We start from the raw sequence: 12355 nt of genomic DNA on the forward strand, positions 1-12355 counted from the left end.
ACCCACTAGGAAAATTTGATTAATTTTATGAGCTTTAATTCCTCAAGTCCAATTAAATCTATAACATTCAGATATGAAGAGAGAGCACTTAAGAAAAACAGTATCTTGTTTTGTTTCTTTAATATGTAAAGTTTATAAGATCATATATATTTCAACTATTGTAGATGAAGCACTTTATTCTGAGAAAAAGAAAAGCCTGTTTAAACACAATGCATGATGGTTTCCTTTTTATGTGTTCTTAGTTATTTCCAAATAATACTTTAGTAAAATGAGAAATAAAATTGTATTCATCTTACCATTAATATCTGCAAATTTCTGAACATCATCCAGAGTTTTCAACTCACTACGTGGGCATGCTGATACACAGAGAGCAATGGACTTGATCTTCCGACGTACTAAATCTACATTGCATGGCTCCAGAAAAAACACAAACCTTAAGGAAAAAATGCACATACATGTTAATATAGATAAAGAACCTAAATCAGAATTTTCAATTTTTAGAAGTAAAAGCACTATATAACATAGCATTTATTTAATTATACACTTCCACAATATTACAGTGGTGCCTCTCTGTAATGATGATGGATGTTAAATATCTATATTTAGTATTATGGAATCACCACAAAGAAAACCATTAGCAACTCATGTGACATCTACTCACATACAACATACGTCTTTCTGAATAGTCAGCATTTTTCTAGTTACATCTGACTATACCATTCCTAAAATGCATTTCTAGGTAGTGAACTACAAAGTTTGGTTGCCCATATACAATCTTAAGTTGGCTATATTTTTGCTAAACACTTTGCATTTTGCTTTAAATGAATGCAATAAGAGCTAAAGCAACAAGTAATCAAGCATTGAAAGAAAGTCTGTTAAAGTATGTATTGATTTTATCTCATTCAGAAACATAACAATATATCCACTGTTACAGAATGGTCCCAACATGTTAACCTGGAAACTTCACAATCTCCACTTTTTAACATAATGCAATTCCACATCAAAGGCTGCAGAATAATCATACTATATATTACCATCCCACCTGATTTGCTAACTATAACAATGGTCATCCTGTACTATCAAATTACATTACTATCATGTACTTTGAGGCAGTTAAGGAGCAACATTATTTTTTAAATGTATCCTTCACACCAAAAAAATTGCTTGTCCTTGTTCATAGGTTTAGAGAAACTAAGAGCCTACTATATTATGAATCTGATATTTAAATTCATAATATATATGTAGTACTCCAATTATCATTCACATTGCACTCGTGTCAGAAGCTCTAAGGTGATTCCGGGTTGAAAGGATTAGCTGGTGACATGACCATTACCCAGGGATGCCCAGTTGGGGGCTCCTTTCATATCCTTCGTTAAACAAATCTCTGCAGTTGTTAAGTGAATCAAGTAGCCATTAAGCAAATCCAACTGCCCCTATTGTCTTTGTTTGTCGGAAGCTGGCTGGGAAGATCGCAAATGGTGATCACATGATCCCAGGAGGCCGTAACTATTGTAAATGCATGCCAGTTGACAAATGCCAAAATTATAATCACATTATCAACCATGGGAATGCTGTAAGGACTGGTCGTAAATCATTTTTTTCTGTGTTGTTTTAATTTTGAACAGTCATTAAACTAATACTTGTAAGTTGAGGACTACCTGTATTGTCCACAATTTATTTATAGAGTGAGGTTTAGGGGGCTTGCAGATAGGCTTGACACACAATTGAAAAGACTTCTTTTTTGTTTTTGACTGAAAGGGAAACTCTTGAGAAGCATCCCTGACAAAGGTCTTAAAAGCCAAGAATATTTGTTTGGAAGCCATTTTGATGAATGGTTTGGGGTCATGTAACAGTTGCAGGAAAGTAATTATTTAGCTGTGATCAGCACCATGAAGTAGTCTTCTAAGATGAAATAAGAGTTCCCAAACTGCTCACCTTAGAAACTTTTCCACTGGCAATTTTGCTATCCTCAACACATCTGGAAACCAAAAAAAACCAAGTGATCTCAATGCAGAAATGAGGGCTCTTAGGATCAGTGATATTACACCTGCATTTTTCTTGCTATTTCAGAATATAGTATGTAATATTGATTTATGCTATATACTGTAGAACTACACAGAAAGCACATGAAATAATCACAGGATGGTATGTTAGTTACTTTACCCACCCATTATAATATTACTATTGCCATTAATTCCTGAAATAGTATCCTTTCATCCATCAACCAACCCTTTTGATTTTCTTTTGACCTATTTTACAAAGAACCATAAAGATTAGGATATGTATTTTCAAAGAATACTCAAAAACAGCAAATAAAAGTGACAGTCATAACAATTGCCTATTTCTTACACAACATATAGAAAATAAGCAAGATATTTAAGCAAGTAGAAGGAGCAAGAATATTGCGGAAAATGACATTGGCTTTCTTCATTTTAAGAAAATAAAAATTGAGCAAAGTCAAGCATACTTTAACATGTAGGTTTTAATAAGTACAGTAGGTAAGTACAATTGTCTGCAAACAATTCCCCAGCGGAGGAAAAAATAGATATGTCAAAATGTCAGTATGACTGCACAAGAAGTCAATATGGTTGCATTAGTGAAGACAGGAAAAGACAGGAAAAATAAAGAGTCAGGTCAGAAAAGAGTACAAACTCTAGAGATGTTTTCAGGGAAACAAATGTCCAGAATGAGCTAAGCAAAGGATGTTAACAGTAAAAAAAATTCTGAGAAAGCTGCCTCGGTATTTGGCACTGAATGCAGCACCTTGTTGTTCTGCCCCAATGCTTGATCACCAATGATCCAGTGATCTGGATTCCTGCCCTTACTATTTTAAAATACAATCAACTGTAATAACACTCTCCTTATCCATGATTTAATTGTGGATGAGCGAGCCAACATTGTATGTATTATGCAGAGTAAACCTGTCTAAACAGAGGTAAGAGCCTTTCTAATGATTACTTTATGATGATAAGGGAAGCAAAATGTAAGCTTTTTTCTTTTTCTTCTCTTATTGCACCAATAGAGTGGGTTGACAGAGAGCTGTTTTAGGTGACCAGGTTTTTTGGGGGTAAAGGTGTAACTATGGGAACATCTATGGGGTTGTTATGATATATATAGATACTTCTAGGTATCTCTCTGTGTGTGTCTAGAAACTGAGATGCCAAACTTGAAAATATTAAGAAAATGTTGGGCTAAAAATATTTTTGAACATGTTTTCAAACTTTCCATAGAGGAGCTTTTTCACTTTGATACAAATAAACTGTCTCATTATAAAGGAAACCAGCTTTCTTCTACTATCCAATCCTTCATTAATGGACATTGCTTCTGCAATCAATAAACCTTAGCATTAGATTAAAACGATAAAGGCCACTGCGTATCTTCCAGCTCTCTGCTTACACTTTTGATTTTTATTTTCAGCAGGCCTTGAAGAAGCAGAAAAGACAAGGCAGATAAAATCTCAGCCTAAACTAAGTGATTTAGCTCCTGTTGACTCATTAAAGCTATCAATGTATCATTAGATCAAGTCACACACACACACACACACTTTTTAATTTGTTAATTAAGCATTTCAGGACAAATGAAATTTTAAGAAAACAAAATATAGTAATTAATTGATGAGTTTGGATTTCTGTTCCATGTGAACTGAATACTCTCCTTGTAACAATAGTTCTTTGGGGATACTTGGTTATATGATACAGGATATTATAATTGCTTGTTCAATGTGTTGTTTCTTACATCCTAAAATGCATCTGTCACATTTTGAAATGTAGAAAGTTAGTATTCTATCTTGGCTCATGAATAGTATTGCTATAGTGTAGTATAACTATTATTACATTCCACTTTTTTTTTTCCATTTTCCTGAGATTGCCACAAAAATTTCTCCATCTGTTCAGCAGCCAAGATAGCAGATGGTTTTAGCGCATGTTCATGAATTGTACACATAATTATTTCATACCCCCTTCCTTTTTTCCCTAAATGTTTATTACAAATCTTTAGTTTTTTTAAAGGAATCTTTTACAGCCATATTAGGAAAAAACAAAATTATCTAAGATTTTGTTCAAGAAACAGAAGTACATCTTGCAGAGACAATTAGAGAGGCTTAGATCAATTTGGTCCATATAACAAATGGATGAATAGAATGATAAAGACTTACTGAACTTTGAAATACAACAAGCCTATTTTCCTTCTTGAAGATAAATAAAATCTCTTCTATTCAAACATTGTCACCATAAGTATCTATTTAAAAGGTGTGAAATCGACATGTAGTTTTGCACCATGAACGCAGAGAGGCTAGCACTGTGGAGAATTTTCATTCCTCATTTTGCTTTCAGGCGTGCACACAAATGCATATGCATTCAGAATACTAACTTGCCTTGTAGACTTTTTAAGGATGCAAACTATTGTAAATGAGTAACATTGTCTTTTACCCTTTTTGGGTTTAGTCTGTCACTACCATATTATCACTTGCCATTTTTCTGCCCCGCTCCCTCCCCCAAACCACCAATCTCCACCCACTCCTACCCTTTCTCCGAGGGTCAATAACACACCAACCATTCAATTAGCTTAATGGTCAGATGTCAAAGGTACCTTTTTCCAGGACTCCATAGCCTTCATTTTAATCAGCAGCCTATATTCTGTGCCACACCCATATCTATACCTCATCAAAAACCACTCCCCCCAACTATGCCATACTGACCCAAGTAATCAGGGATAAACAAAATAACAATATTCATGAGGTAATATAAGATAGCGTGAACTTTTCTCCCTCAACTCTCATGCAAGGGGGGGATAGGGGACCACACAATAATAACATTCATCCCTCAACCTCAAAAAAAATGTCCAAACCAACTATAGTATCCCAAGGCCAATCCAGGAATATTTCGCTATCACTGTCTTTCTCACAATCACAAAGAATATAACGCAGTTCCACTGACATCTCCATGCTGCCAAATCCTCATTAGCTGAGCAACAGTACCTAAATAGTAGTTTAACCAGTGCCAAACAGCTGATTGTTGTTCCTGTTATGTTACTGGTGCCACTATTGCTTTGGTGATCCCAGCAGCTTTATATTTCCAATCCACTCAGAGACTACTCCAGAAAATTCATGTTTCATCAATTCTGAAAGCCATAAAGTGATGAAATATCATCCCTACTCAGAGATAACTCTGCTGTGATATAAGGTCTTTCTCTCTTGTACCATCACTTTCACAAACTTTTATTAACATGCTGCAAAACTAATCATTTGTATGAGCACACATATCACCTCAGTGCCACATTTTTTTTAAAAAAAGGTTCCGGACTCTTTTTTTTAAAAGTGCCCATTCTCCCTTCTATATCTTTTGTCATTATCATCACTGTTGATAAGTCACAATGTCATTCACTCATTATGCTAAATCCAAGATACATGTTTTAATGCCCCAGGGCACAGAGCATCTGTATAAGTTGCAATTAAGTTCTAATGTTTAAAGTATTAGAAACAGAATATTCTGGCTCTGCTTTGATTTCAATCACCAATCTTTCTTTGGGCTTAACTTTCAATTAGCTGTCCCTTATATTTACAGTGGAAATATGCCTTAGTCATAATTAAATATAGTTCTCTAGAGGTCCACTTACACTTTAGATATTCAAAACTTCTTTGAATGCAAATAGTCTGATCTTGCATCAGATGTAACTGGAATAATACCTGGAATAATTTATTAGGATATCTAATGCCATGACAGTTTATGTAGAGTAAAGATGTGAGAAACAGTGAATTTTTGAATGTTTTCAGAAACAATTTCCATGATTCTTTTGGTTTGTGTAACATTAATATTGCCATAGCTGTAATAAAAAATATCTTGCTGCAAACAACAGGGCATCATCTTGTGAGCAGGTCAAATAGAAAAACACAAGTGTATTTGCATAAGAGCTAAATTGTGTGAAAGCAGCAAAGAGATTCTAAATTTCAAATGATTCACAGGAATATTTGCACAAAAGTATGCACAAGCCTCCAAATATAGAAAACATCTGGAAAAGAAATTCTTTGACTAAAACAGCAGGGTCTAATCTTGTAATAAAATGTTTTACTTATTGTTTACTTAATCTTGCGAACCAAAATGACAACATCAGGCTAGAAACGAGAAGATCATAATTTCTAGTCCCACCTTAGAAATGAGAAGATCATAATTTCTAGTCCCACCTTAGGCACAAAGCCATCTGGGTGGCCTTGGGCTAATCACTTTCTCTCGGTTCAAAAAAGAAAGCTATGGCAAACCACTTCTGAAAAATCTTGCCAGGAAAACTGCAGCACTTATCCAGGCAGTCTCCAAGAAAGAATTAAGGGGGGGGGGGATTGAAATAGTAGTCCTTAGATTATATACTTACTTTTTTTCTGTAAGATCTAGACCACTGTTGCCTATTCCCTCTATTTTTACATTCTTCTGTCCACAGATATTTCCGTAACTATCATATCCTGAAATCAATCTTGCAGCTGCTCCAGTAGCTATTGAAAAGCCACAAATAAAACCCTGGAAGAAATAAATTGAGAAAGTTTTCAGTGACATGCTCTAAGAGAAATGCCATTTTCAAAACTATGCCTTTCTGTTAGGTCGCTATATAAAACTGCATTCCCTTTTCTATTCCAATTTCATTCTCTTTCCTTTGAAAGACTATAATTTTTTTTAAAGTAAAAGCATGATTGCCCAAGAGAAAATAGGAAAATCAGGTGTGTACATCATGATACCTATGACATGCATGTTGTAAAATTAGCATCCAAGAGAAAGCCATACACTAGAACCATAGATACAATGAATTTATAAGTCCAGGTTATCACATCTTTATTTATGGCCTTGAAATTTGAATATGTTTTTTTGAATCAAGATACTATACAGAAGCTCAGATGGTAACAATGACTAGAAGTGCATTTGATTAATCATATTTAATCACATGTTGGTAAGGATCTGACCATTATTATCTATACAATAAGGAATTCTATGCTGGAATAGAATTTATTTGAGATCTTTCAAATAAAAAACACAGCAGAATATATCTGAAAGAAATAGGGCTGTTAGCTCATGCTACAGTAATTTAGATTGGGACTACCAATTTATTCTTAATTTGTTTAGTTATTTATTTTGCAAGACTGCCTGCTAGCCATGTGATTTGGAGTGGTGCACATACTGTGCTGAAACAGTAGCAAAATCACCAACAAAAACTAAAACACAGGAGTGTTTTGTTGGTGATTTTTCTGTTGTTTTAATATGTAGTGTATTTCATAAAACTGGCCCAGTTGACCTCAGAGGAGATGTTGTTCCACAAAGCAGTTATAGTAACAAAGGGATGCTATTCTCTGCATAAGATGACACTTAACAAAAGTGATCTGAAGCTGTCTCCTCTGTTGGTCCTGGGATGGACAGAAATAATTAGAGACAAATGGTCTACAGAAAGTAAATCTTAAACTCAATACTAAGATACAGATAAGATATATTAATCTCACCCATATGCTGAAAAGTGTCAATTTAGTATTTTAACTTGGCTGCTTAGTACAGCACATACATACAAATAAATGAATCTTCTGACAAGTTGTGAAATCATCATCCAGTACCTGGTGGGAAGAAAAAAATGTTCCTTTAGATATGTATTTTGTTACATACCATGCCAATGCAAAATAGAATGAACAGCAAAAGCCATGGGATATCTGTGCAGCTGCGATCCTCCAGAGGCTTCCACTCTCGTTTGGAACTCTGTAAGTTTGGAATTGAGACAGGGGAAGAAAAAGGAATATGAAGAAAATACAATGATTATGAAAATCTGGAACAAAACATGAATAGAATGCTTTGGCCACTGGGAATACAAATGGTTACTATAAGACTACTGAAGATTTCCCACTGTTTTGGCTCTAGCTCTGCTAGGTTTCATTAATTAAAAGTACTTAGATATTATATTTTTATTTATTTGTTATACACAATACAATAATGAATGCAAATGGTTTCAGTCTCAAAAAGATAACCATCCCATTTGCACCACCCTAGATGAATCCCCAAAAATTCATTAAAATCTGCAAACCAATCAACAGATGAATTAGAATGAATATTCATTTCAACCACTCCATACTTCTTTATCTTTTGTTTCTTCTTCAATCAGAGGTGATCAATGTCTATTTATGCCACAGGAATTTTTTTTAACCTATTTTCCAAGTGGAAATTGGATGATCAGTATTTAAAATCTATTCTAACCTGATCCAAATCATGTAATGGTATGCAAATCATGTGATTCATCTATTAAAACTGGCCTTGGTGAAATCCAGTAACAACCTATTAACTAAGTCTCCAGTGAAGCATGGGGCACATTCATTCTGCTAAATCCTAATTAGAGTTTTAGCTTACTATATTTATGAATATAGTCATAGTGGTTTGTAAACAAAGTGTATTGAGGAAGGGGGGGGGCATAACTTTTATTTATTTAGAAATAGATGGGTTTATTTATAAATAAATTAGATTTTTATGTCAGCTATTGTCTTACATATGTAATAGAAGTACTATGGGGTGAAATCATGAAGTAAAGTCAAGATGTTTTGAAGAGTACAAGTAGTCCTCAACTTACAACCATTCATTTAGTGACTGAAGTGACAACAGCACTGAAAAAAGTGATTTATGACAATTTTCACACTTACAAATGTTGCGACAACCCGATGGCCATGTGCTCAAAATTTGGCACTGTCCTGGGGTCATGTGACCATTATTTATAACCTTCCCAGCTGGCTTTTGACAAGAAAGTCAATGGAGGAAGCCAGATTCACTTAACAACTGCATGGCTCACATAACAACTGCAGTGATTCGCTTAATAACTTGGGAAAAATTATTATTAAAATGGAGCACAACTCACTTAACAACTGTCTTGCTTAATAATAGAAATGTTGGGCTCCATTATGGTTGTACGTTGAGGGTTACCTGTGTGATGTAAACCAAAGATTTTAGCTACCAATGTGTATTACTAAGCTTAAAATTCATATCCATTATGATCCACTGGTATGGACAATAAAGAGCATCCACTTTGTCACAAAATTCCTGATCTGAACATTATGGAATCTAACAAAGGGAAATGGTTCCAATTCCAACCGTTCTCACCATTTCCAATGTTCTGTTTATTTAGGCAAAATGACCCTACCCATGCACAAGAAGACAGTTATCAGCAAGTTCAAATTTGTAGAACAAGAATGAGCTACAAAATAGCTTACAGTATGAGGCTGAATACTGGCATGGAAAGAATTAGGAAAATAAATAGTTCCCATTAAGATTCCTTTTGTAGAAGCAGATCCTCTAAGACTCTAATATGTTAGCATTCTTTACTTGTCTTTTATCACTTCCCTGTCATTGTAGACTCTGTTGTTCTGCTCAATGTCAAGATCTTAATATTGTTAAGTCTTAAATGGGGAGGACCAAAAAACAGATATTTTCAACATTTGGCTACTGCCTGAACAAGTCCCTGCAGTTTATTTGGCAAAGTTTTTCCTCCCAGAAAAAAAAAAAAAAACCTTTTCCCTCCTTCATAGGATGATTGTGCGTGACACTGGCCCAAGGTCACCCAAATGACTTTCTGCCTAAGGAGAGACTAGAACTCAAATGTCACCCAGGCTTTAGCCTGATACATTAAACACTGTACCAAGCTGGCTCTCTTGATATAAATACACTATATTGCCAAAAGTATTCGCTCACTTGCCTTTACTCGTATATGAATTTACTGTAAGTGACATCCCATTCCTAATCCATAGGGTTCAATATGATGTCGGTCCACCCTTTGCAGCTATAACAGCTTCAACTCTTCTGGGAAGGCTGTCCACAAAGTTCAGGAGTGTGTTTATGGGAATTTTTGACCATTCTTCCAGAAGCGCATTTGTGAGGTCACACACTGATGTTGGACGAGAAGCCTGGCTCTCAGTCTCCGCTCTAATTCATTCCAAAGGTGGTCTGTTGGATTGAGGTCAGGACTCTGTGCAGGCCAGTCAAGTTCACCCACACCAGACTCTGTCATCCATGTTTTTATGGACCTTGCTTTGTGCACTTGGAAGAGGAAGGGGCCAGCTCCAAACTGTTCCCACAAAGTTGGGAGCATGGAATTGTCCAAAATGTCTTGGTATGATGAAGCATTCAGAGTTCCTTTCACTGGAACTAAGGGGCCAAGCCCAGTTCCTGAAAAATAACCCCACACCATAATCCCCCCTCCACCAAACTTTACACTTGGCACAATGCAGTCAGACAAGTACCGTTCTCCTGGCACCCGCCAAACCCAGACTTGTCCATCAGATTGCCAGATGGAGAAACGTGATTCGTCACTCCAGAGAATGCATCTCCACTGCTCTAGAGTCCAGTGGCGGTGTGCTTTACACACTGCATCCGACGCTTTGCATTGCACTTGGTGATGTATGGCTTGGATGCAGCTGCTCGGCCATGGAAACTCATTCCATGAAGCTCTCTGCGCACTGTTCTTGAGCTAATCTGAAGGCCACATGACGTTTGGAGGTCTGTAGCGATTGACTCTGCAGAAAGTTGGCAACCTCTTCGCACTATGCGCCTCAGCATCCGCTTACCCCGCTCCGTCAGTTTACGTGGCCTATCACTTCGTGGCTGAGTTGCTGTCATTCCCAAACACTTCCACGTTCTTATAATACAGCTGACAGTTGACTGTGGAATATTTAGGAGTGAGGAAATTTCACGATTGGATTTGTTGCACAGGTGGCATCCTATCACAGTTCCACGCTGGAATTCACTGAGCTCCTGAGAGCGACCCATTCCTTCACAAATGTTTGTAAAAACAGTCTGCATGCCTAGGTACTTGATTTTATACACCTGTGGCCATGGAAGTGATTGGAACACCTGATTCTGATTATTTGGATGGGTGAGAGAATACTTTTGGCAATATAGTGTATGTAAACTTTTCTTTTTTATAGTGCATTCCACTGCAAACACTATCATGGTAATTTTTTTAAAAAAATAGTTGAAAAATGGACAAGAAACCAAGAGGCTAAGTGCTACGTCCAATAAGTGTAGCAGCTTTATTATGATTAGTCAATAGACAGTGGCATGTTCAAAAAAGAGGGGGGAAATTAAAAAGTCAGATAAAAACAATTCATACTATCTTCACCTAGAATTTCAATGTTGTATATCATATTATATTCATTGCCATCTTTATGATTAAACCCATAGATAATACTGCTCTTCCAATCTATTTAACCAACTTTTTCTTTAAGTCACTAAGGAGCAGAAATGAAATCACATATGTGATAAATGTGTAAGATACTTTTACTCTTATAATTATGCAAACCAAAGTACTTTTAACATTTCATTTATGAGCATCACATGGTTTTAATCCAAATGTTATTATTACTTGTTCTGCAGTCTGGCAGTAGCTCATTTTGCCCCATTACTACTAAAGCACCATAAAAACGGCAGCTGACAACCCTGGCCTGCAGCCCAAATGGATTTCCGCCTTCCCACTCTGCATAAAAACATGAATAAGCATGATAGTTTTTCCCAACTAGTTGTCATAGTGCAACTATTTGCTGTTGCTAAAATATGCAAGCTGATGTAGTCTTATCTACTAAAAATGTCAAATACAAAAAACATTTCTTATTAAATTTGATACAAATATACTCAGTAACCTATTGCACGTTTATACTTGCAGCTTCTTCAATGTTTTCTGTTTGATTAATCTTTCATCCCAAGGACCACATTCATCTGTACATAAATTTGTGGGGGGAAAGTGTCAGTTGTACCCAGGACAATTGTTCTCTCTCACACTCATGCTCCCTTGTTATTATCGCCTTATCTTTTTCTTCACACTCCCTCCCACTCCTTCTATGGAAGAAGCGGTGTGAATTGGAGATGCAGGAATAGATTACTTTAGCCTTTATTTCCAAAACCTGTAAGAGAATTTAATCAAATTAACAGTATAAATAGTGATAAAAAACTGTTTATCACAACAGTATATTCATATAAAATGAAAACACAAAAGCAAAATACCAGAAAAAATCTCAAGCTAACTAATTTTGTTTGTTTGTTTAGAATACTGGCACCTGACATGAAATGTATTAAAATTTCACTGCTAAAAGAATGCTCACATTAGCAGCATCCACAAGGTGTTGGTTATAAAAATCAAGATGGCGGCTGCAACAGCAGGACTGAAGCTCTGCCCTTTTCTACATGCAAGCAAAGTTGAATGTGCAAAAACAGTGGGGCTTTGATCATTCAACCGCAACCTCTGTCTTGAATTTTTTGACTTATCTGGAAACACTGCTGTCTAAGATCACGTGACAAAATTACAGATGTGACAAAAACCATGCCTATCTTCGTTGTTTTTCGTTTAGAATTTTCTTTGTACA

General features: G+C 35.9%; 1 protein-coding gene across 2 annotated transcripts in view; it reads right to left on the reverse strand.

Moving 5' to 3' along the window:
* The window catches only part of SLC44A1 (solute carrier family 44 member 1), a 117392-nt gene that overhangs the window by 76532 nt on the left and 28505 nt on the right, over positions 1–12355 (reverse strand). For both annotated transcript variants that reach the window (XM_087716221.1, XM_087716220.1), the window contains exons 2-4: positions 7632–7721; positions 6364–6506; positions 297–433 (exon numbers count right to left, since the gene is read on the reverse strand). In XM_087716221.1, the coding sequence (XP_087572347.1) occupies positions 297–433; positions 6364–6506; positions 7632–7721 (370 nt within the window). The remainder of the gene's footprint in view (positions 1–296; positions 434–6363; positions 6507–7631; positions 7722–12355) is intronic.

Source organism: Thamnophis sirtalis, unplaced genomic scaffold, assembly GCF_051295495.1.
Source record: "Thamnophis sirtalis isolate CommonGarterSnake01/CBP01778 unplaced genomic scaffold, rThaSir2_p1.2 scaffold_5, whole genome shotgun sequence".
In the NCBI taxonomy this organism is placed as follows: Eukaryota; Metazoa; Chordata; class Lepidosauria; order Squamata; family Natricidae; genus Thamnophis; species Thamnophis sirtalis.